The sequence below is a fragment of the Desmodus rotundus genome, chromosome X (assembly GCF_022682495.2).
Source record: "Desmodus rotundus isolate HL8 chromosome X, HLdesRot8A.1, whole genome shotgun sequence".
Classification (NCBI taxonomy): Eukaryota; Metazoa; Chordata; class Mammalia; order Chiroptera; family Phyllostomidae; genus Desmodus; species Desmodus rotundus.
In genome coordinates, this window is record NC_071400.1 from 63,136,751 (window position 1) to 63,156,304 (window position 19,554).

At 44.5% G+C, this 19,554-nt stretch overlaps 3 protein-coding genes, 1 non-coding gene and 1 pseudogene across 7 annotated transcripts in view; 2 read left to right on the forward strand and 3 right to left on the reverse strand.

The window, feature by feature from the left end:
• Nucleotides 1-1,923, forward strand: part of PFKFB1 (6-phosphofructo-2-kinase/fructose-2,6-biphosphatase 1) — a 48,511-nt gene extending 46,588 nt beyond the window's left edge. For all 4 annotated transcript variants that reach the window (XM_045198642.2, XM_045198644.2, XM_024564363.3 and 1 more), the window contains one exon: nucleotides 1-1,923. In XM_045198642.2, the coding sequence (XP_045054577.2) occupies nucleotides 1-60 (60 nt within the window). In that variant the 3' untranslated portion in view covers nucleotides 61-1,923.
• TRO (trophinin) lies at nucleotides 1,680-11,174 on the reverse strand. Its single transcript, XM_045198645.3, is given in 15 exon segments — nucleotides 1,680-1,811; nucleotides 1,987-2,431; nucleotides 2,434-2,772; nucleotides 2,842-3,706; nucleotides 4,482-4,596; nucleotides 5,157-5,219; nucleotides 5,641-5,683; nucleotides 5,775-5,854; nucleotides 6,553-6,644; nucleotides 7,181-7,260; nucleotides 7,513-7,576; nucleotides 7,686-7,790; nucleotides 8,470-8,568; nucleotides 9,919-9,992; nucleotides 11,097-11,174. Coding segments are annotated over 13 exon segments (2,424 nt in total). The 5' UTR covers nucleotides 9,964-9,992; nucleotides 11,097-11,174; the 3' UTR covers nucleotides 1,680-1,811; nucleotides 1,987-1,997.
• LOC112308231 (small nucleolar RNA SNORA11) lies at nucleotides 4,828-4,956 on the reverse strand. Its single transcript, XR_002975150.1, has one exon. It is a non-coding gene; the product is annotated as a small nucleolar RNA SNORA11 (small nucleolar RNA).
• LOC139440549 (trophinin-like) lies at nucleotides 8,872-9,797 on the reverse strand. Its single transcript, XM_071220323.1, has 2 exons — nucleotides 9,687-9,797; nucleotides 8,872-9,633 (listed from the first exon to the last, which is right to left on the reverse strand). The coding sequence occupies exons 1-2, from the start codon at nucleotides 9,795-9,797 to the stop codon at nucleotides 8,872-8,874; spliced, it is 873 nt and encodes a 290-aa protein (XP_071076424.1).
• The window catches only part of LOC112308185 (latexin pseudogene), a 22,816-nt pseudogene continuing 13,498 nt past the window's right edge, over nucleotides 10,237-19,554 (forward strand).

Consider the following 19,554-nt stretch of genomic DNA (forward strand, 5'->3'; position numbering starts at 1 on the left):
AATGTGGACATCACCCGAGAACGTGAGGAAGCCCTGGACACTGTTCCTGCCCACTACTGAGTCCTTCCCAGGAGTCCAAACTACCTCTTTCCTCACTGTCTCCCACCTTTAGAAGCTCCTATCCTTATTCTTCTTCTACACTGAGAAGACTTTGGATTTGGCCTCACTGAGAGAGACCTGCTTTCAGTGAAGACTCCCTCAGCAGTTCTAGAACAGATCTTGATTTCTAGGTACAACCAAGGAGCTGTCTAGCTCTGGATGAAACTTTTTTCTTAATTTGTATTCTCTGATCAATGAAAACTTCTCTTGCTGCCTTTTAGAAGGGAGAGATGGCCATTGTGAGGCTTCTGTCACAGGATCTTCTTAAGATCCTGACCCTGTGAAGTGGCTCTGGTACTATGGAGATGTGGAATGGGAGAGAGCTTCCTGGCAGAAAGAGTTCTGGGGTAGCATCTCCAAAAGTGAGGTAGGAGATAGATCTCTGTAAGTGCTTATTGGCTTTGTTCTTTGGTGGGCAGTATGGCTGGGGACATGACACCATCATCCCTATACTCAGAGAAGCTGTACTTGGACCACTGTGCTCCTCTCTTCTCCAATTCTTACTGCCATTCTGAGCGTTATCAATGTCCATATAAATAATCCAAACAAATACCCTGGCCTCCCAGCCCCCCTCAACTCCACTGATCACCCATTACAATGATGGACATTGACATCATGTAGACTTCTCCCCAGTTTGACTTCTTAAATATAAGCATACTACTGTCTGACCACTGACCCCTAGTCTTTACAACTTTCTGTGTCATCCACAGGATCCCTAGCAGCATGCCCCCTACACAGTAGGCATGCACGTAGTATTTCTGGGCAGGTACCAGCAGCCCAGTGCTGAGAAAAAACACTCATACACTCACTGCGTTTGTTCCTTTGTCCTTCCATCACAACTAGCAGCAACCCAAACCTTGTATAACCTACATTGCTGTTTTTGGTTGCTGATCACTTCTTGAAGAAAATCTTCATTGATCTGCTTCCAAAGCCACCCTTAAATCCTGTTCAAAGTCAGGGTCTTAAAGCCAAAGAATTTGACTTTGAAAATCCGCACTCTATTTTCTGGCATTCTATTGCATCCCACTTTCTCAAGGATATACTACTTCAGTCAACTCCTGACTGTTCCTTTTCTATCTACTGTCCTTCCCTATTGGCTTTTGCCCCCATGGTCTATGAAACATGGTAGGATCTCTCTCCTATCCCAATAAAACCCTCCCTTGTTTCTGTGTCCACGTCTAATTACCTCCCTCTTCCTCCCTCCATTCTTACACAAACATCTCAAAATGAATCTATAATTACTATCCAGAACCTTCTCCCTCTGCATTCTGTTCCAGGCCTTCCACCTCCACATCTTTGGTCAAGCTATTATCCCTTTCCTGCCATGCTTTGTCCAGGTCTCTGTCCCACTGAAGTCATATTTGCCTTTTAGCCTAACCTGGACTTTTAGCCCACCTTCTCTCAAGAGCTATGCTGATCTTTAGCTCTTGTGTGAACCCACAATATCACTCACAACAACCTAAGCACAATTAAAAAAAACTCCAATTCATTTTGCAAATTTAATGTAACTGATACCAAATATGACAGCACACAAAAAGCAAACAATAAAGCAGGATTGGCAACCAAATTTTTTATAACATGCCAACTTCAGCGATCGGTAGTATTTGCTTAGACTGCTGGGTGAACAAAGATTTCAAGGATGTACCTTGGCTCCACAAGAAGGAAGGACTGCTGCAACTCATTAATGGTATCTGTAAACATGGGAAATAAACCTGAAAACAAAACACCATAAAGGAACATATTTTAGTATCACATATACTGTTTTCTCATACTTCTTCCATTGTCCGCATCTCCCCACCCTGCCCTCCCACCTTGGGGTTTCTTATAACATCTCCCAGCACTTACATTAATACCCCTGGGCCTTAGCTGTGGAAATGCTGTAATTACCTGAAACCTCTCTAGCCATAGGAGAAACTACAGGCACCAAGGCTGATGACTCCAACACCAAAGGCAGCACCGTTGCTCAGTCCACCGCTGAAGCCAGCACTGCTGTTCAGTGCACCACTGAAGCCAACGATAGAACTGGGTCCACCGTTGAAGCCAATGCTGGTGCTGGGTTCGCCAGCAAAGCCAATGCTGGTGTTGGAACCACTGCCAAAGCCAATGATGGTACTCAGTCCTCCATTAAAGCTGGAATTAGGCCCACCACCATAGCCATCACTGATGTTGAGGCTACCTCTAAAGCCAGCCCTGGTGCCAAATGTGCTGCTAAAACCAGCATTGGTGCCCAGTCCACCACCAAAGCCATCGCTGGAAACCAGTCCACCACTGAAGCCAGCACTGGTGCTTAGTCCACCACCAAATCCAGTGTCAGTACTTAACCTATTGCCAAGTTAAAATCCACACTGGTGCTAAATCCATTAGCAAAATTGGCACTGGTAGCTCCACTAAAGCAGGTGCTGATGCCAGGAAGGGCACCAAAGCGCAGATTGGTGTTAGACACATTGCCAAAGCAGAGGCTTATGCTGGGACCTCCACCAAAGCCAATGCTGGTGCTAGGAGCAAAGTCAGTAGTGGAGCTAAGTGCTCCACTGAAGTCAGCACTAGTGCTGAACACACTGCCAAAGCCAGAGTTGGTGGTGGGTGCACCACTGAGGCTGGCGCTAGTGCTGAAAGCACTGCCAAAACCAGCACTGGTGTTGAGTGCACCACCAAAGTCAACACGGGTACTGACTGCACCACCAAAGCTGCCACAAGTACTGGGAGAGCCACTGAAGCAGGTACCGGTGCTTAGTGTACCACCAAAGTCAGCAATGGTACTGGAAGAGCCACTGAAGGAGACACTGGTGCTGAGTATGCTATCAAAACCAGCGCTAGTTCTAGAAGAACCACCAAAGCAGACACTAGCAGTGAGTGCTTTGGTGCCACCAAAGCTGGCACCAGAGCTGGGAGGGCCACCAGAGACACTAGTACTGAGTGTGCCACCAAAACCAGTGCTAGTACTGAGTGTGCCACTAAAGACTGCACTGGTGCTGGGTGCACTGCCAAAGCTGGCACTGGTAGTGAGTGCACTACTGAAGCCAGCAGTGGGGCTGAGTGTGCCTCCAAACCCAGAGCTGATTCCACCACTGAAACTGGTACTAGTACAAGGTGTGCCACCAAAGCTAATACTGGCTCTACCACTGAAATTGGAGCAGGTGCTGGGTGTGCCACCAAAACTAATGCTGGCTGCACTGATGAACCTGGTACTGGTGCTGGGGGTGCCACTAAAGCTAATGCCAGTTCTGTCATCAAAACCACCACTGGGACTGGGTGCACCACTGAAGCTAATACTAGCACCATTGTGTAAGCTAGCTCTAGTGCTAGCTCCTCTGCTGAAGTTGATGTTGGTGCTGGCATCTGCATTTTCTTGGGCTCTGGCCTCAGTTTCAAATGAAAATGTGCTCCAGGCCTGAGCATCATTGCCTAACTCTTCCCTTGTTAGGCAGTCAATATCCATGTCATCCCAATTCCTGGGCCCAGCCACAGCTTCCTCTCCAATTCCCATTTGAGCTCTTGCCTCAGCCCTGCCCTTGGCCTTGGCCACAGCCACAGCTGCAGCCTGGACCTCCATCTCCACTGCCTCCCGGTACTGAGCAGCCCAGTCCTTGGGGCCTTTCTTCTGCACCTGAAATGGGAATGATAATTATTATAAGGAAAATAACATGATAATGATGTAGTAAGTACATATTATGGGCTTTGTATAAAACCAATAGCAGTATATTTTAAAATTCTTAGTCTCTGGGGCTCTATTATGGATCAGTCTTGAGATCGAATTTCAGCTCTAGTAAATTAGGTGCTGGGTGACCTTGGATAAGTTACTTAACCTCACTGAGCCCGTCTTCATCTGTAATATGGGAAATGATAAGAGAGTAAATATATACCATGCATTAAATGTTGTCCCCCCCCCAAATTCATATGTGGAAACACCACCCCTCAATATGACTGTATTTAGAGATATGGCCTTTATGGAGGTGAAGTGAAAGGAAGTCATAATGGTGGGACTCTGATCCAATAGGATTAGTGTCCCCTAAAGAAGAGGTTCTCTTCCCACCATGTGAGGACATAGCAAGAAGGCATCCACCTGCCAGCCAGGCAAGAGACTTCACCAGAAACTAACACTGCTAGAGCCAGATCTGGGACTTCCAGCCTCCAAGACTATGAAAAAATAAATTTCTGTTGTTTAAGCCACCCAGTCTATTGTGTTATAACATTCTAAACATACAAAAACAAAATATGAAGAATGAATGAAATAAAGTAAACTTTATGTTGAGCAGCATCATGGGACAAAATGAACTCCCACATGTTTATATATGATCTGCAGGCTGCCCTGTACATAACTTGCCCTGATAAGGGGTAACCCCTACCCTTAATATACCAAGTCAGGGCAGGTTTCCTATTACCTTGCAGGCGAACTTCAGGACTTTCATCTTGCTAGTCTCATGGTAGAAGCACAAACCCCAGAAGAACTCATATTCAGCTGGGCTGCTGTTGGGGACCCTCTTGTACTCCAGGTACCTTGGAAGGGAAATGAAACTTCCTTCTAAACAAACAAATCTGTTGTCTAACCACTGGATACCAGTGGCAACTTCCTTCAAACCAATACTAAACTCAGCTCCTGGAAAAAGATTTCCAACACCCTCCTTCCTCAGATTCACTCCCAAACACAGTTCATGGTCTTGGCCTCCTATATGAATCCATTTCCCATTGGCTATGTGCAAGGTAGTCACTTGGTACTGCAAAGGAGGCATGTATAGGGCATGATGTCACAGGAAGGCCAAAGTATCCTGCCACCTGTGAGGAGTAAACCCAAGTTCCTGTTGGGTGTGTTGTAAACAGAGGAGCCATTCTTCAGGCACTCTGCTCTGAGCACACCCTGAAATAAAGCCCTTGTGTTTGATCTGGCTCAGCCCTGGAATGGTCGCCTATGGGAATTGTAGACAGGGCTCAGTTTTAGAGCATAGAATGCCGATACCTGTAAAGCTAGTGTAAGGAAAGGGCTTATCAAGCACTTTTTGAACAAGGCCAACACACCCACAACACTTCAGGGACTGAAAATGCCCCCAAACACCACTTACTTCTGCTTCACAAACTCGTCTGTGATGAGTTTCCTCACTTCCCCAAAGAGCAAGTGCCTCACCCTGACAATGGGGGAAATAACCCATGAACAGAGATCAGAACTTCCCAGATGAGGTTGCAGGAGCATTTCTTAACATGGAAAAGAACTTTCTAGCATGTGTAGTTATCATAATGAAACCAGAAAAGTAGTAAACACATACACAGTCACTAGAAGCAGGCAGCTGAAGCCAAATGGCTCTTTGTCAGGGATGCCCTGAATGTATATCTTATATCCCATCTTAGAATACAAAGGAAACATCAAGGAGAGAGGAGCTGGGAGGTCAAGACCATTTCCCCATCCACCCAGGTCAGAGCCATGGGCCCTCTACCCAGTCCAGCACCCCAGCCCGCTCCACCAGACCACCAGGCTGATGCAATCCTGGGACCATCCTCTCTTGCCAAAGGACAACACGGACAGCAAGCGCTGAGAGAGCCCAATCATACCCAGGGCGCAGCCCCAACTTGCGCAGCACCTCCCAGATGACAGCTGCAAGGGGGGCAGAGGAGACAGGGACAGAGAGTGAACACGAGGAGTTCCAACAGTGGCCACCCATTCAGCTGCATGCCCAGCCACTCACCCTCACTGGACCGATTTCCATTCATGAAGATGATGCTAAGAAGCACCATGAGGAGACCCAGCTTTGGGGAGTCCTTGGTACTAGGGGAACAATAGAACAAAGAGGTTTATGCCCCATGGCCATCTGCAAAAAACACACCAGCCAGCTCGCTAGGCTAGCCTCTCCCAGGTTCCTCAGGTATAGGAGAGTTCTGCCCAGTCTGTGTTTCAAGCTCTATGTGAACCTGGGCAAGACACTTAGAGTCAGTCTCCTACTCAGCAAAGTGGGAAAAATCACACACACACCCTCCCCAGGTTGCCAAAGAGGATGGAAGAAATCCTAGCAACATGGCATGACTCAGGCACTCAGTCAATATGAGTCCCTTCTTTCTTTCCCAGAACCCTCGGCCACCAGAGAATTCTAGGCACAGCCCACTGGTGATCCTGCCCTTCGGGCCTCATGAGCCACCCACACCAGAAAGCCCTCCCTTGAGAACCACTCTCCCAAGGCCAGCAGGAAGAGACCAGCAATGACAGGTCTGCTTTCCTGGGAAGCTTTCGGACAGACAACCTGACAGAGGGAATGCCCCACCCCAGGCTTCTACACCCTTCGGTCAATCACAATCAGGCACTACGTTTGTGTGCAGGGTTCCAACTACACGCGGGAGCTAGAACAAGGGCTTTTCAGGCCCTGTCTTTCCTGACCCTCCAAGAGGGTGTGGGGAGAGAGGACAGGGATGGGGTAGTACCAGGGACAAAAGCAGAAGCCTCCCTCCCACCCCAGCCCTTCCCCAGCTTACATTCCCAGTATGCCTGCAGAGGATTCCTGAATGCTGATGAGAATATACACACTACTCTGCTTATCAATTTCCTTCAGATTGACTGGAAACATCTGCTGAGTAAAAGAATAACCTGTGAGATTACAAAAGTCAGCCTATGCATTGAGCTTCCTGAGCATCCAACAGCTCCCTAAGGACCTAGGTGTGTGTGTGTGTGTGTGTGTGTGTGTATGACATCGGTGAAATAATGCACATAAAGTACTTATCTATGAGGCCAGCACACAGCAAACAGGCAAAAAATGTGCTATTATAATCAACGCCAACCTTGTTATTAGTGGGAATGTAGGCAGGCAGAGAATGGGGAATGGAAGGGAGAGGTGAGCATCTGAAATACATTCTAGGACATGTCCAGAAGCAGACAGAAGCCAGGACTAAGTTGGGTGGCTTAAGTCCTAGCTGTGCCCTTACCACTGACTTGTTGTGTGATTCTTGGAAAGTCTGTGCACCTTCCCTAGCCACCGTCTGCCCATCTGCACAGTGAAAGGGCAGACGGTGTGAGTCTCTGTGGTCCCCACAGAAGGGACATTTTACACCTTTGTTCGGTTCAAGGCTTCGCCATTGTGCCCATCCCCCAGGGCTGCCCCTTCACCTTTTCCAGAGCGTAGCTTGCTCGTTCAGTGATCTCTGGGAAATATTCATCATATTCTTGGATGACATCCTTCAGCATTTCTGCAGGAGGGGAGAGATGGGAGCAACTGGGTTTAGATGGGACAACAGAGCAGCAGTCCTATGCTAGCCCTGTGGGGTCAGTGTAGTCTGAGTCTTAAACTGTGTTCAGTGGGAGATGCCATTAATACAGTGTGAGGAGAGTAGGGGAAGACATATGAGAAAAAAAGTAGGCCACAAAGGTAAATTATTACCCCCAAGCCATGGCAGAGAGGGAAATGGAGAGCTCAGGGGAGAGGGTTGGTATTATTCTACCTGAGTGCTTGATGGGGATCTTTGTCTGGTCCTTAACCAACAGATATTTCACCAACTTATTTGCCTGGGAGAAAAGGAATACATGCGGAAATCTCAATATGGTTTCAGAAATCTTGGAAGAATGACAGAGAAGACAGCAGGTAAGGAAAGACTGAGCAGCATAGGATTCTTACCCTTTCTTGCAAAATGGCCACATCTCGGGTGGGCAGAGGTCTCTGGCCCCATGGGATCCACCTGTAATTATGGCCACCTCTCTCATTCCCATTCAGATGCTTGAACTGCATCATCAGAAAGAAGGAAGGTCCAGAGTCACCAGGTGAGAGATGCCTCTGTCTCCTTACCCTGCCTCCTCCTGAAAGTCCTCTAAACCCTCCCTTTAGTGGGTCCTGACCTTACTTTTGGCCACCCTGAGTCTTTGAGGTGTATTTCACTGTCTTCTAGGCAGGAATTTCATTCCCCTGCTAGGAAAGAAGCAACCCAAAGGCAGGGCCTGGAGTTCCTCTTCTTATTTTGGCCACCACTAACTCTGCCAGCTGTACCCCTTGGACAAGTCTCTTCTTCTCTCTGTGACTCAATTTTCTTAGCTGTAAAACTGGGATCTGTGATCCCTAGCTGGTGTGTGTTACTTTCAAAACATAAAAACATAGCCTATGTGACTGTACCCAACACAAAGCCTGGCACATGGTAACTACTATGTAAATTAAATACACACTGCATTATACCCAGGTTGTAGCTAAGTGTATGGATGTCTTATTTCCCCATTAATCTGTGAAATGCCAGGGAGCAGGAACTACAATACATCACATTCTTCTCAGCATCTCTCGCAGCCTGTCTGAAGACAAGGACTGTCTCAGAGTAAAAATGCTCAGTAAAATTTTATAGAATAAATGAACAAACTAGGAGGATAGGAATAAAAACCAAATGCAAATTTAAGGATGGTGATATCAGACATCTCACCTTTTGGTTCCTCTTGCCCCGGGTCCTGGTTGTGGGCTCCAGACTCAGCTGAGCCAGGTAGTCATCTGCCAGGGCCTGGACAGCAGCAGCAACCTGAGTCTCAAGGGTACTTATGTTGGTCTGAGAGCTGGCCATCTTGGCCTAGGCTCCTTGGCCAACAAGTTGAATCTGGATTTCAGCTGCCTTGGTGGCAGCCTTCTCAGCCCTAGGCTCTCTCTGGACTGAGAGGGTGGCTGCTAGGGCTTGGTTTGTGACCATTTGAATGACAGGTGGGCCCTCAGGAATCTCATTGGCTATTTACGCCATTATTGGCAGCCTTCTTGCCTTTGGATTTTTGGGGCCGGATAGCTGCTACTGAGGTCTCAATCTGCTTGATATCTCTCTCAGTGGTCTTTGGGGCCCCTAGGAGCTCAGTGTCAGTATTTGTGCCTTTAACAGTTGCCTTCGTGGCTTTGGAGGCTTTCTTAGTTCAAGTGGAGGCTGCTGTGGCCTGGGTACATTGATAATTTGACCTTGGGTGGTAGTTCCATGGGTGCTGTTTAAAGCCAATGAGATCTCAGTGGCACTATATATGGCCTTATTGGCAGCCTTCTTAGCCTTTGAAGCTTTCTTAGACTTGGCAAAGGCCTGGGAATTTGCTGACTCACTAGCAAATGTAGCCTGGACAGTCTGTTGGATGACTGGTAGGTTTAGGGCCTGCAAGGGTGACTTGATCTGTGTAGCGACACTCTCACTGCCAGTTGGAGATTGGGGTCTTTGGGCTGCTTTAGGAGTAACTCTCTTTGTCTTGTTGGCTTTCTTAGGCTGAGTGGTGACTGAAGAAGCCCAAATATTGGCTACCTCTATGGTAGCTGAAACCTGCTTGATCTGGGGGTTGATTGGCAGTTTTAAAGCCTGCAAAGGTATTTTAGGCTTGTTGATGGTAATCACATTGGCAGATGGGAATGGAGGGGCAGCAGGTATTGTCTTAGAAATAGCCTTAATAGGGGCCTTCTTGGCCTTGATTTTCTTAGGCCAGTTGGCAACTGGTGGGTCCATAGCCAGGGGGTCCTTTGTTGCTGCCAAGAGGGTATGCATCAGCAAGACACTGTCCTCTTCAGTGGTCTCAGCCTGTACATCTGGAGGGAAGTGAAGCCCCAAGCTCCCAGGGGGAGGCAGAGGGCCCTATAAACTTATGATTACGATCTGCTGATCCATCTGACCTCCCTACAGCCCACCCCTTTCCATGAAGTTCTCCCCTCTGTCTCAGCAGTGATTGAAGGGTGAGGGGAAAGGGAGAGAGCAAAAAAAGACTCAGAATGTATTTTATTCTGCTCTTCCTCCACCATGCAAGGGAGGACTGTACAAGGAGGCAGGAAATTATGCAACCGCAGAGTGGTAGGGGGCTCAAAGCAAGAAGTGAACTCAAGGTGGGGCAGCTGGCCTGGCAAGAATGCAGAGAAGCCTCACCTGGAACAGGGGAATCCTATAACCGTAGTTATTTCTCCTATCCATTTTTCTGGGAGGCCAAGCAACTGCTGAACCTGAGGGGAAGAGGTCTGAGTTAGGGGAGAATGAGGGAAGGGAAGATTCATCAGACTTTCTGAATTAGGGAGAAACTTCATCTAACCTTGGGCCCAAACCCTTCAATTACTGGGTTCTCATACCTAGAAACCCAGACTATCTAGTTTCTAAACTCTACCTCCTTCTGCTTCCAAGAAACCACAAGGCAGTTCTACCACCCCGCCCCTTTACCCTACACAAATCTACCGCAGCTCGATACTGCGCATGCGCAACATTCAGAGCCTCACCCGGGTCCGGACCTCAACGCGCAAGCGGCTTTGGTGAACTACACAGTTCTACCACCTCAGTCCCACACGCTCCACCCCCTTCAACATCTCAGCTCACTCCAACACCGGCCCCCTCCCACCGCTCTGCAGTACCTCTCCGCACTTCCCCTTCATTTTAATATGCCCCCTCCCTCTGCTCTGCAGTAAATCCCTGCACCGCCCCTTCCCCAAAAGCAATCGCCCAGGGACCAGTCCCAACCTTTCTGCAACACGGAAACCTCACCCAGAAAGCCAAAGGTATTACGCGTTTGTGTGTTCCTTGTTCCCAAAATCTACCAGGTTCTGTCCCTTGCCTTTTCAAACCAGAATCTACTGCGTATCAGCCCCTCTTTTCGCCCGTCTGACCCGGCTCCTTGCAGCTGTTCAAAAGGCATTCTGCCTCATCCTTTCTCCAAGTTCTCAACCTTACTTTCTGGCCCAAATTATCCTGACATTTTTTTCTCCAGGCTTAAGGATTCCTGCCATCGCTTATCTCCCTCCATAATGGGGTTCTGCTCTGTCCCTTCTACCGCCAGAATTATTTCTTGTTCTCTCCTTTCTGCAATACGAAATGAGTCTGTATCCATCCTTTCTATGGCCCACATTTTCCCATATAGTGGCCCAAAGGAAATTCTGCCTCCTCATTTCTCCCTTGCGAACCGGATCCCGACACCTCTAAACCCAACCATTTAGATGCTGTTAGCTCCTAAACGCCTAGCGGGTTTTCTTCAAAACTTAGGGGCGTGAGGAATCAAGCAGGTCAAAGCTGACGACCGGAGGGCGCCACAGTTTTCACTAAAGCTGGGCACCTTAGCTCACCTCGTCCTCTTGAGTCCAGAAGGCGTCTGCTCTCTCCAAGCCTCTCCTTAGGTCTAAGCCTGTCCACTCCCCCTCCCCAGCCGGAAGTGGTCCTGCCTCATTCCGCCTCCAGAGGGGTCTTCTTCCCTGCCTGTCAACCTCCTTCCTGCTCCCTGCTCCCACCTTTCCGTTCTCCTCGATGTGGTCTCTTTTCTGCTTACTACCTCTCATTCAGCAATCAATCTCTCTGATTTTCCAGTTGATTTGTCTATCCCCCACCGTGCATCCCCGTTCCTATTTGATTCCTCTGGGCTCCCACACAAACCCAACTCTAATGTGCCTGCTTCCTGTCTGCTCCAGCCCACTCCATTCTCGCAGAGGCTCGCAAAGTCATATTTCAAAGCACAAAGCTGACCATACCTACAGTCTCCAAGGGATCTCTTGGCCTGCAGACTTAAATGCAAGCTCCTTAGCCTGTTGTTCAAGGCCTTCCACAGTCGGCCCTTGCCAGTCTCTCAGAGGCCTCAGTCACAGTCGATGACTTACCATTCCCCAAACGTGTTCTGCCTTCTGCCAATGCCACACCTTTGCTCAAGCTGTTCCTCTGCCTGCAGTGTCTTTGTTCCCCACTCCAGCCCCCCATGCCTTCCTGTAAAAGGCCTGCCCTCCTAAAAGAAGGCAGTTCAAGTGCTGCGTTCTCCAAGAAACCTTCTCAGGTCACCCCAAGTTAATTAGTCTTTTCTTGCCCCTTACTTTGTTGCGTGGTTCTGTCAGAGTACTTAACAAACTGGGCGAGAGCTCTCTGTTTACTGGTTTATTCTCTGTCCTATCTGCTGGATTCTGAGCATTTTGAGAGCCTCATCACACAGCTATGGTTCAGCTTTGAGACCTCAAAACTCACAGCCTGCTTCACAGAGTATACATTGGAATGAAATATATTACCTTTTCATCTTTGCTTCCTCCTTTGCTATTTATCCCCTCTGTCTTCCCATTATGTCTTCCTTTCTTCTGTTGTATTTTTTCATTTTTTTCATTAAGCTATGCCAAAATCCAATTCTATTCCTGAACTTTCCTAATACATAATACAATCACCACTCCTTCGAAGTCAATTTGAGGTTGGATTTTATCTTATGTGCAGCCAAAAGTGTACTTACACAATAATTTGTACCAAGTTGTTACTGGTAGGGACTGCAGCAGAAGATACAAGTTAAAAAAACTAGAGCCCTGGCTGGTGTGGCTCTGTTGGTTGGAGTGTAATCCTGTAGCTCAATTCCTGGTTGGGGCACCTATCAAGGTTGCCGGTTTGATCCCCAGTCCCGGCTCATAAAAATCCCTGATCTGGGCATGTATGGGAAGCAACCAATTGGTTTTTCTCTCTCACATTGATGTTTCTCTCTCTCCCTTCCTGTCTCTCTAAAAGCAATGAAAACATATCCTCAAGTGAGGATTAAATAAAATGTAGAGTATGAGAGCATGTTGGCTAGATCTACACTTCCTCAAGAAAGTTTCTACAAAAATAATAAGCTGTATTTGAGACTGGCTAGAGTGAAAACTAATTCGCATGTAATTATGGAAATGAAAATTACCATAAAATAATACTTTTATCTAATTAGTAAAAACTTAAAAAAAAAAACCCTTTAAATCCAAAAAAAGGAATGATTGATAATATATAGTGTTGGGGAGAGTATGAATATCTCATTGAGTATATGTGCTGATACACATTTGTCCAACTATGTTATCTACTAAAATTAAAGATGAATATAATCTAGAACCTAAAATCCCACTACTAGGTAGTGTACAAGTAAACTTATTCCTAAGGATCCATGAAGATGAATGTTTATTGAAGAACTACTTGTACTCAAACAGAATTAGAAGGCTTCCTAAAATTTAAAAACAAAGAAACAGACTATTCAATTAGTCAATTGTGGCATATTTATTCAATGGGATACTACAACAGGTAAAATATCAAGATGGATATTTATATACTGATATGTTCAGTATGAAATGATTTATATGAAGGTTGAAAACATGCAAAATGACATATATAGTTATAGATACAGACATATATAGTAATAGTATGAAAAGATGCACAAGAAGGTATGGGTAAATGGAATTTGGAAAGAGGTACACAAGTATCTTTATCTCTAAAACATTCTATATATTCAATAGCATATAAATCAAGTAGGGCCTAGTAGGCATTGTGCTGGTATAGAATGGAAGCAAGAGATTGTTCTCATTAGTTGATGTCTATGCCATACTGCTCTTTAACTATTTTGAATATTGCCTCTAGAAACCTTATAAAATATTACGATTTGTTAAGTATGGAGAGTGTGTTAAAAAGTCTTTGTTCTGTTATAATCTGTACATTAATGCATCTTAAATATTTCACAGTGAAACCTAAAATTCTATTAAAAGGCATAAAAGGTGACCTGAATACATGAAAATGTATATCACATTTATGAATAAAATGATTTAACACTATAAACATTTCAATATCTCCCAAATTTATCTATAAATTGAGTGCCATCTCAGCTAAAATCCTAGCAAGAATTTTTTAAAGGGGCAACTAGACAAACTAATTCTAATATATATATCTAGAAGGATAATGATACATATAGTTAAAACAAATTTGGAAAAGAAAGCAAAAATGATGGAATCTCCTTACCAGATACAAAGAATACTGAAAATACATAGTTTTTATTATTGTTGACACTATTACAGATGTCTCTCATTTTCCTCCCTCTTACCTCCCCTCCACCCAGCCCCTGCCCTGCCCATGGCCTTCACCACATTGTTGTCTGTATCCATGGGCTATGTACGTATGCCTATCCATTCTTTGGCTAAATTCTTCTAGTGCCCCCCACCCCCTCCCTAAAAGTGTGGCACTAACACAATAACAGATCAATAACTTATTATTGGAACAGACTAGATAATCCAGAAGCAGATTCATGTTACAGGGATACTTGACTTGTAGAGATAAATCACTGAGGGTTTGATAGATTATGTAAGAAATGGTGCTGGAAAAATTTATCTCTACACATGTAAAAAATAAGTTTTTATTTCTATGTCTCACTATATACAAAAATTTTAAGTTTTAAACACTTATGTGAGAACATACAACTATAGAGTCTTTGAGGATATCTTTATTATAGAAAATATATTATAATTTTTGAGGTGGGAAAGAATTTGTTAAACAATATTCAAACAGCACAATCTATGATGATAAAATGTATGAAAACGCATCAAATGTAAGTATTTTCAGTGGAAATAGATAAAGAAAACTGATGGGTACAAGAGAGGCAGAAAATTGCAATGTCTCTAAAAAATGACTGATACCTAGAATACATAAAGAATTCCTGAAGACCAGCAAAAAATGATGCACAAAATATTTTTTTCTGCTAGAAAAATTGAGTACAGAATAAGTCAGAACTATCAATAGACATTTCAAAAAGTATATAACTTAATAATTAATAAATATATGGAGAAACACCCATTATCACTGGCAATCAGGTAAATGCAAATTTTAAAAATAAGACTTTGGTCAATATCTATGAAATGGGGAAATTAGAAAATCAGATAATGTAAGCTAATGGAGAGTATATGAAGGAATGGGAAACTTCAGTTACCTCAGTTGAGAATATATACCAGTAAAGTCATCTTAAAGAGCACTCTGACAGTATTAAATGCAATATAGAATCCATTTGCACTGTAATTGAGCAGTGCTACTGCAGAGAAGCTCTCTTAAGCCTATCAAGTCACATGTATTGCATGTTTATTACAGTATTATTTGTGGTGGCAAAAAGTTAGGACAACCTAGGACTGTATAATCATGAAATATATATGTAAAATGTTGTATGAGCATTTAAGAGAATCCTATGCAATGGAAAGAGAGAATCAAATATACATATAACAACATGGAGAGTTATCGATGTAATGTTAAATAAAAGAGTAATAAGTACAATGAGATTTAAAATACAGTGCCCTTGGGAGACTCCCCTTTAAAATGGCAGTATAAGCCCTCCAATAGACAACACTTCTCCATTAATTACATCTACAAACTCTAAACACAATATTTTAAAAATTCTATTTTATTTATTATGCTATTACAGTTGTACCTTCACCCAGCACCTCCCACTCCCTCAAGGCAATCCCTACACCATCGTTCATGTCCATGGGTCATGCCTATAAGTTCTTTGGCTTCTCCATTTCCTATACTGTACTTTACATCCCCATGACTATTTTGTAACTACCTATTTGTATTTTTTAATCACTTTACCTGTTCACCTATTCCCCCACTCACTCCCTCCTATCTGGCACCATCAAACTGTTCTGTTAACTATGGTTCTGTTTCTATACAGCTCATTTGCTTAGTTTGTTTTTAAGATTCAATTGTTAATAGATATGTACTAATTGCCTTTTTTATAGTTCATAGTTTTGATCTTTTTTTCTTAAATAAGTCCCTTTAAGATTTCATATAATACTGGTTTGGTGATGAAGACCTCCTTTAGTTTTTTCTTGTCTGGGAAGGTCTTTATCTGCCCTTCTATTCTAAATGATAGCTTTGCTGGATAGAGTAATCTTGGTTATATGTATATTTGATTCTCTCTTTTCAGGACTTTGAATACTTCTTGCCAATCCCTTCTAGCCTACAGAGTTTCTTTTGAGAAATCAGCTGAGCATCTTATGGGAACCCCCTGTATGTAACTACCTGCTTTTCTCTTGCTGCCTTTAAGATTCTCTCTTTATCTTTAACCTTTGACATTTTGATTATGAGGTGTCCTGGTGTGGGTCTTTTTGCATCCATATTATTTGGTACTCTCTTTTGCTTCCTGGGCTTGTTTGTCTATTTTCTTCACTAAAGTAGGAAAGTTTTCTTTCACTATTCTTTCAAGTAGATTTTCAGTTTCTCACTCTTTCTCTTCTCCTTCTGGCACCCCTATCATGTTTGTACAATTGAAGTTGTCCCAGAGGCTCCTTACACTATCCTCATTTTTTTGGATTCTTTTTTCTTCTTGTTAATCTGGTTTGTTGTTTTTTGCTGCCTCATGCTCCAAATCATTGATTTTATTCTCAGTTTCATCCACTCAACTGTTGAATCTCTGTAAATTATTCCTTATTTCAATTAGTGTATCCTTCATTTCCAAATGGATCTTTTTTATGCTGTTGAGGTACTTGCTAAGTTCCTTGAGCATCCTTATAACCAGTGTTTTGAACCCTGCATCTGATAGATTGCTTGTCTCCAACTTGTTTAGTTCTTTTTCTGGAGTTTTGTTCTGTTCTTTCATTTGGACCATGTTTCTTTGTCTCCTCAATTTGGCAGCCTCCCTGTGTTTGTTTCTATGTATTAGAGCTGCTATGACTCCCTGTTTTGGCAGCATGGCCTAATGTAGTAGGTGTCCTGTAGGGTCCAGGGGCACAGCCTCCCCTATCACCTGAGCAGGGTACTTGAGTTGCACCCTTCATGTGGGCTGAGTACACTGTCCTCTTGTAGTTGAACCTTGATTGCCATTGGCAGGTCAATGGGAGGGATTTACCCAGGCCAGTCTGAGGCAAGGACTGGCTGTGATCACTGACCATCCTCCACCTTCCATGGAGGATCAGCTGTGCAGGGGCCCACTCCACAGAACAGGGCTTATTTCAGCAGGACTTTGGTGCCCACTTGTGTTCTGTGTGGAGCCACTAGGCATAAGCTATAAAGTGACCTGCAGCTAGCTGCTTCTTGTGCTTGGCTTAGGGTACCCTAGCAAGTCCACATGGTGAACCAAGGCCAGCTACTGGTAGTGCCAGACCTGACGCCACTTAGCAAGGTACCGGGGCTTGCTGAGGCCAGCTGCTGCTTGTTTGAGAGGATTTAGGAAAATTAGAATCATGAGCCAAGACAAGTCATTCATATAGAAAAGCCACTGTTAATTACTTGGGTGGTCCTGTAAGTTGGGTAGGGCAGAGTCTCAAGGCATCACCAGGGTGGGGCAAACAGTGTGAGCCAGGTTGATGGAGTCTCAAATATGGTGCCCAAATATGCTCTGTGGCTGTATATGGGGAGGACTCATAAGAGGAGCAATGGTCCCTGCCAGCAGATCTATCTTGAGAAAGCTATCCCTCAGCTTTTGCCCTGATGCCAGAAACTTCAGTTTCTCCCTGTATGCCAGCGATACTTTTCAATCTGCTGCCTTGGGGCTAGAGCTCAACTGGAGTGGGTCTGAGTAAGTCTATGTGCAGGCCCTTAAAGAGGAGCTGCCTGGGAATCCAGCAGTTTCTTCCACCGGCTCGTTCTCCACTGCTTTTTGCAGCCAGAAGTTTTGGGGACTTATCTTCCTGGTACTGGATCCCTGGGATGTGGTGCCTGGTATGGGGCTGGGAACCTCGTTCCTGAGATATCCTACCTTATCTTTATCTTCCACACATGGATGTGGGACCAGCCATTCCACGTCTCCATTCATCCTACCTGTCTGAATGGATGTGGTTTCTTCTTTAATTCCGTGATTGCAGGACCTCCATTCAACTTCATTTCTGCTGGTTCTGAGTGATGGTTGTTCTATAGTTTGGTTGTAATTTTGATGTGGTTGTGAGAGGAGGTGAGCCATGTTTGCCTTGGCTGCCATATTGGAGATCTCCCCTGAACAAAAATTTTAGAAGATAAATAATTCTACCTGAGGTCTCTGTGAAGTAACTAAAAGCAGGCACACAGTGGAGGATAGTTAAAACATAGACAAATGACCTGCACAAGGGTAACTTACCCAGAATATTTTTCTTTCTCAGCCTTATAATGACAGTGTGTCCCAGTCATGGATTGGAGCAGTACAGGTAGCTAAAACTCTGATGGAAACTCTGCTGTCTTTCTGGTCAGTGGAACCATAAAAAGTAGCCTGGGTATGATGTAGTGTCAGTGAGAAATCTCAGGAAGAAAACAGATAGAGAAATAATCCCCATATCTGTGAATGAAATCACACAACCTACAGTCTAACCACAGAATAAAGATTATTTTTATTTTACTGTGTTAGGAACACTTAACATGAGATCTATCCTTTTAACAAACTTGTAAGTTTGCAATACATTGTTGTTGACTATAGCTACAATGTTGTACAACTCGGATCTCTACAGCTTATTAATCTTGCTTAACTGAAACTTTATGCCTTTTTTTTTAAAATATATTTATTGATTATGCTATTACAGTTGTCCCATTTCCCCCCCCACTCCACTCCATCCTGCCCACCCCCTCCCTCCCACCTTCCCCCCCTATAGTTCATGTCCATGGGCCATACTTCTAAGTTCTTTGGCTTCTACATTTCCTACACTATTCTTACCCTCCCCCTGTCTATTTTCCACCTATCATCTATGCTACTTATTCTCTCTACCTTTACCCCCCTCTCCCCCTCCCACTCCCTTATTGACAACCCTCATGTTCTAGTTGTTTGCCTAGTTTGCTCTCGTTTTTGTTTTATGTGTGGCCATTAATAACTGTGAGTTTGCTGTCATTTTTACTGTTCCTATTTTTGATCTTCTTTTTCTTAGGTAACTCCCTTTAACATTTCATATAATAAGGGCTTGGTGATGATGAACTTCTTTAACTTGACCTTATCTGAGAAGCACTTTATCTTCCCTTCCATTCTAAGTGATAGGTTTGCTGGATACAGTAATCTTGGATGTAGGTCCTTGCGTTTCATCTTGGGTAATGTAATTATGATGTGCCTTGGTGTGTTCCTCCTTGGGTCCAGCTTCTTTGGGACTCTCTGAGCTTCCTGGACTTCTGGGAAGTCTATTTCCTTTGCCAGATTAGGGAAGTTCTCCTTCATTATTTGTTCAAATAAGTTTTCAGTTTTTTGTTCTTCCTCTTCTCCTTCTGGCACCCCTATAATTCGGATGTTGGAACGTTTCAAGATGTCCTGGAGGTTCCTAAGCCTCTCCCCATTTTTCCAAATTCTTGTTTCTTCATTCTTTTCTGGTTGGATGTTTGTTTCTTCCTTCTGGTCCACACCATTGATTTGAGTCCCAGTTTCTATCTCATCACTATTGGTTCCCTGTACATTTTCCTTTGTTTCTGTTAGCATAGGCTTCATTTTTTCATCTGTTTTTCGAATAGATTCAACCAAGTCTGTGAGCATATTGATAACCAGTGCTTTGAACTGTGCATCTGATAGGTTGGCTATCTCTTCCTCGCTTAGTTGTATTTTTTCTGGAGCTTTGAAGTGTTCTGTCATTTGGGCCATTTTTTTTTTTTTTTTTTTTTGGTCTTGGCGCGTCTGTTACTTTAAGGGGCGGAGCCTTAGGTGTTCACCAGGGCGGGGTAATGCTGGTCGCAGCGCTGTGACGCTGTACATGGGGGAGGGGCCGAGTGGGAGCAATGGTGCCCGCCTCACTCTCCTCCGGCTTTCAATCTTTCACTCCGCTACCCACAATCAAACTGGGCCACTCTGGTGCTGGTTCCCGAGTAAGTGGGCCTGTGCACACTCTAGGCCCCTGTGGGTCTCTCCAACAACCT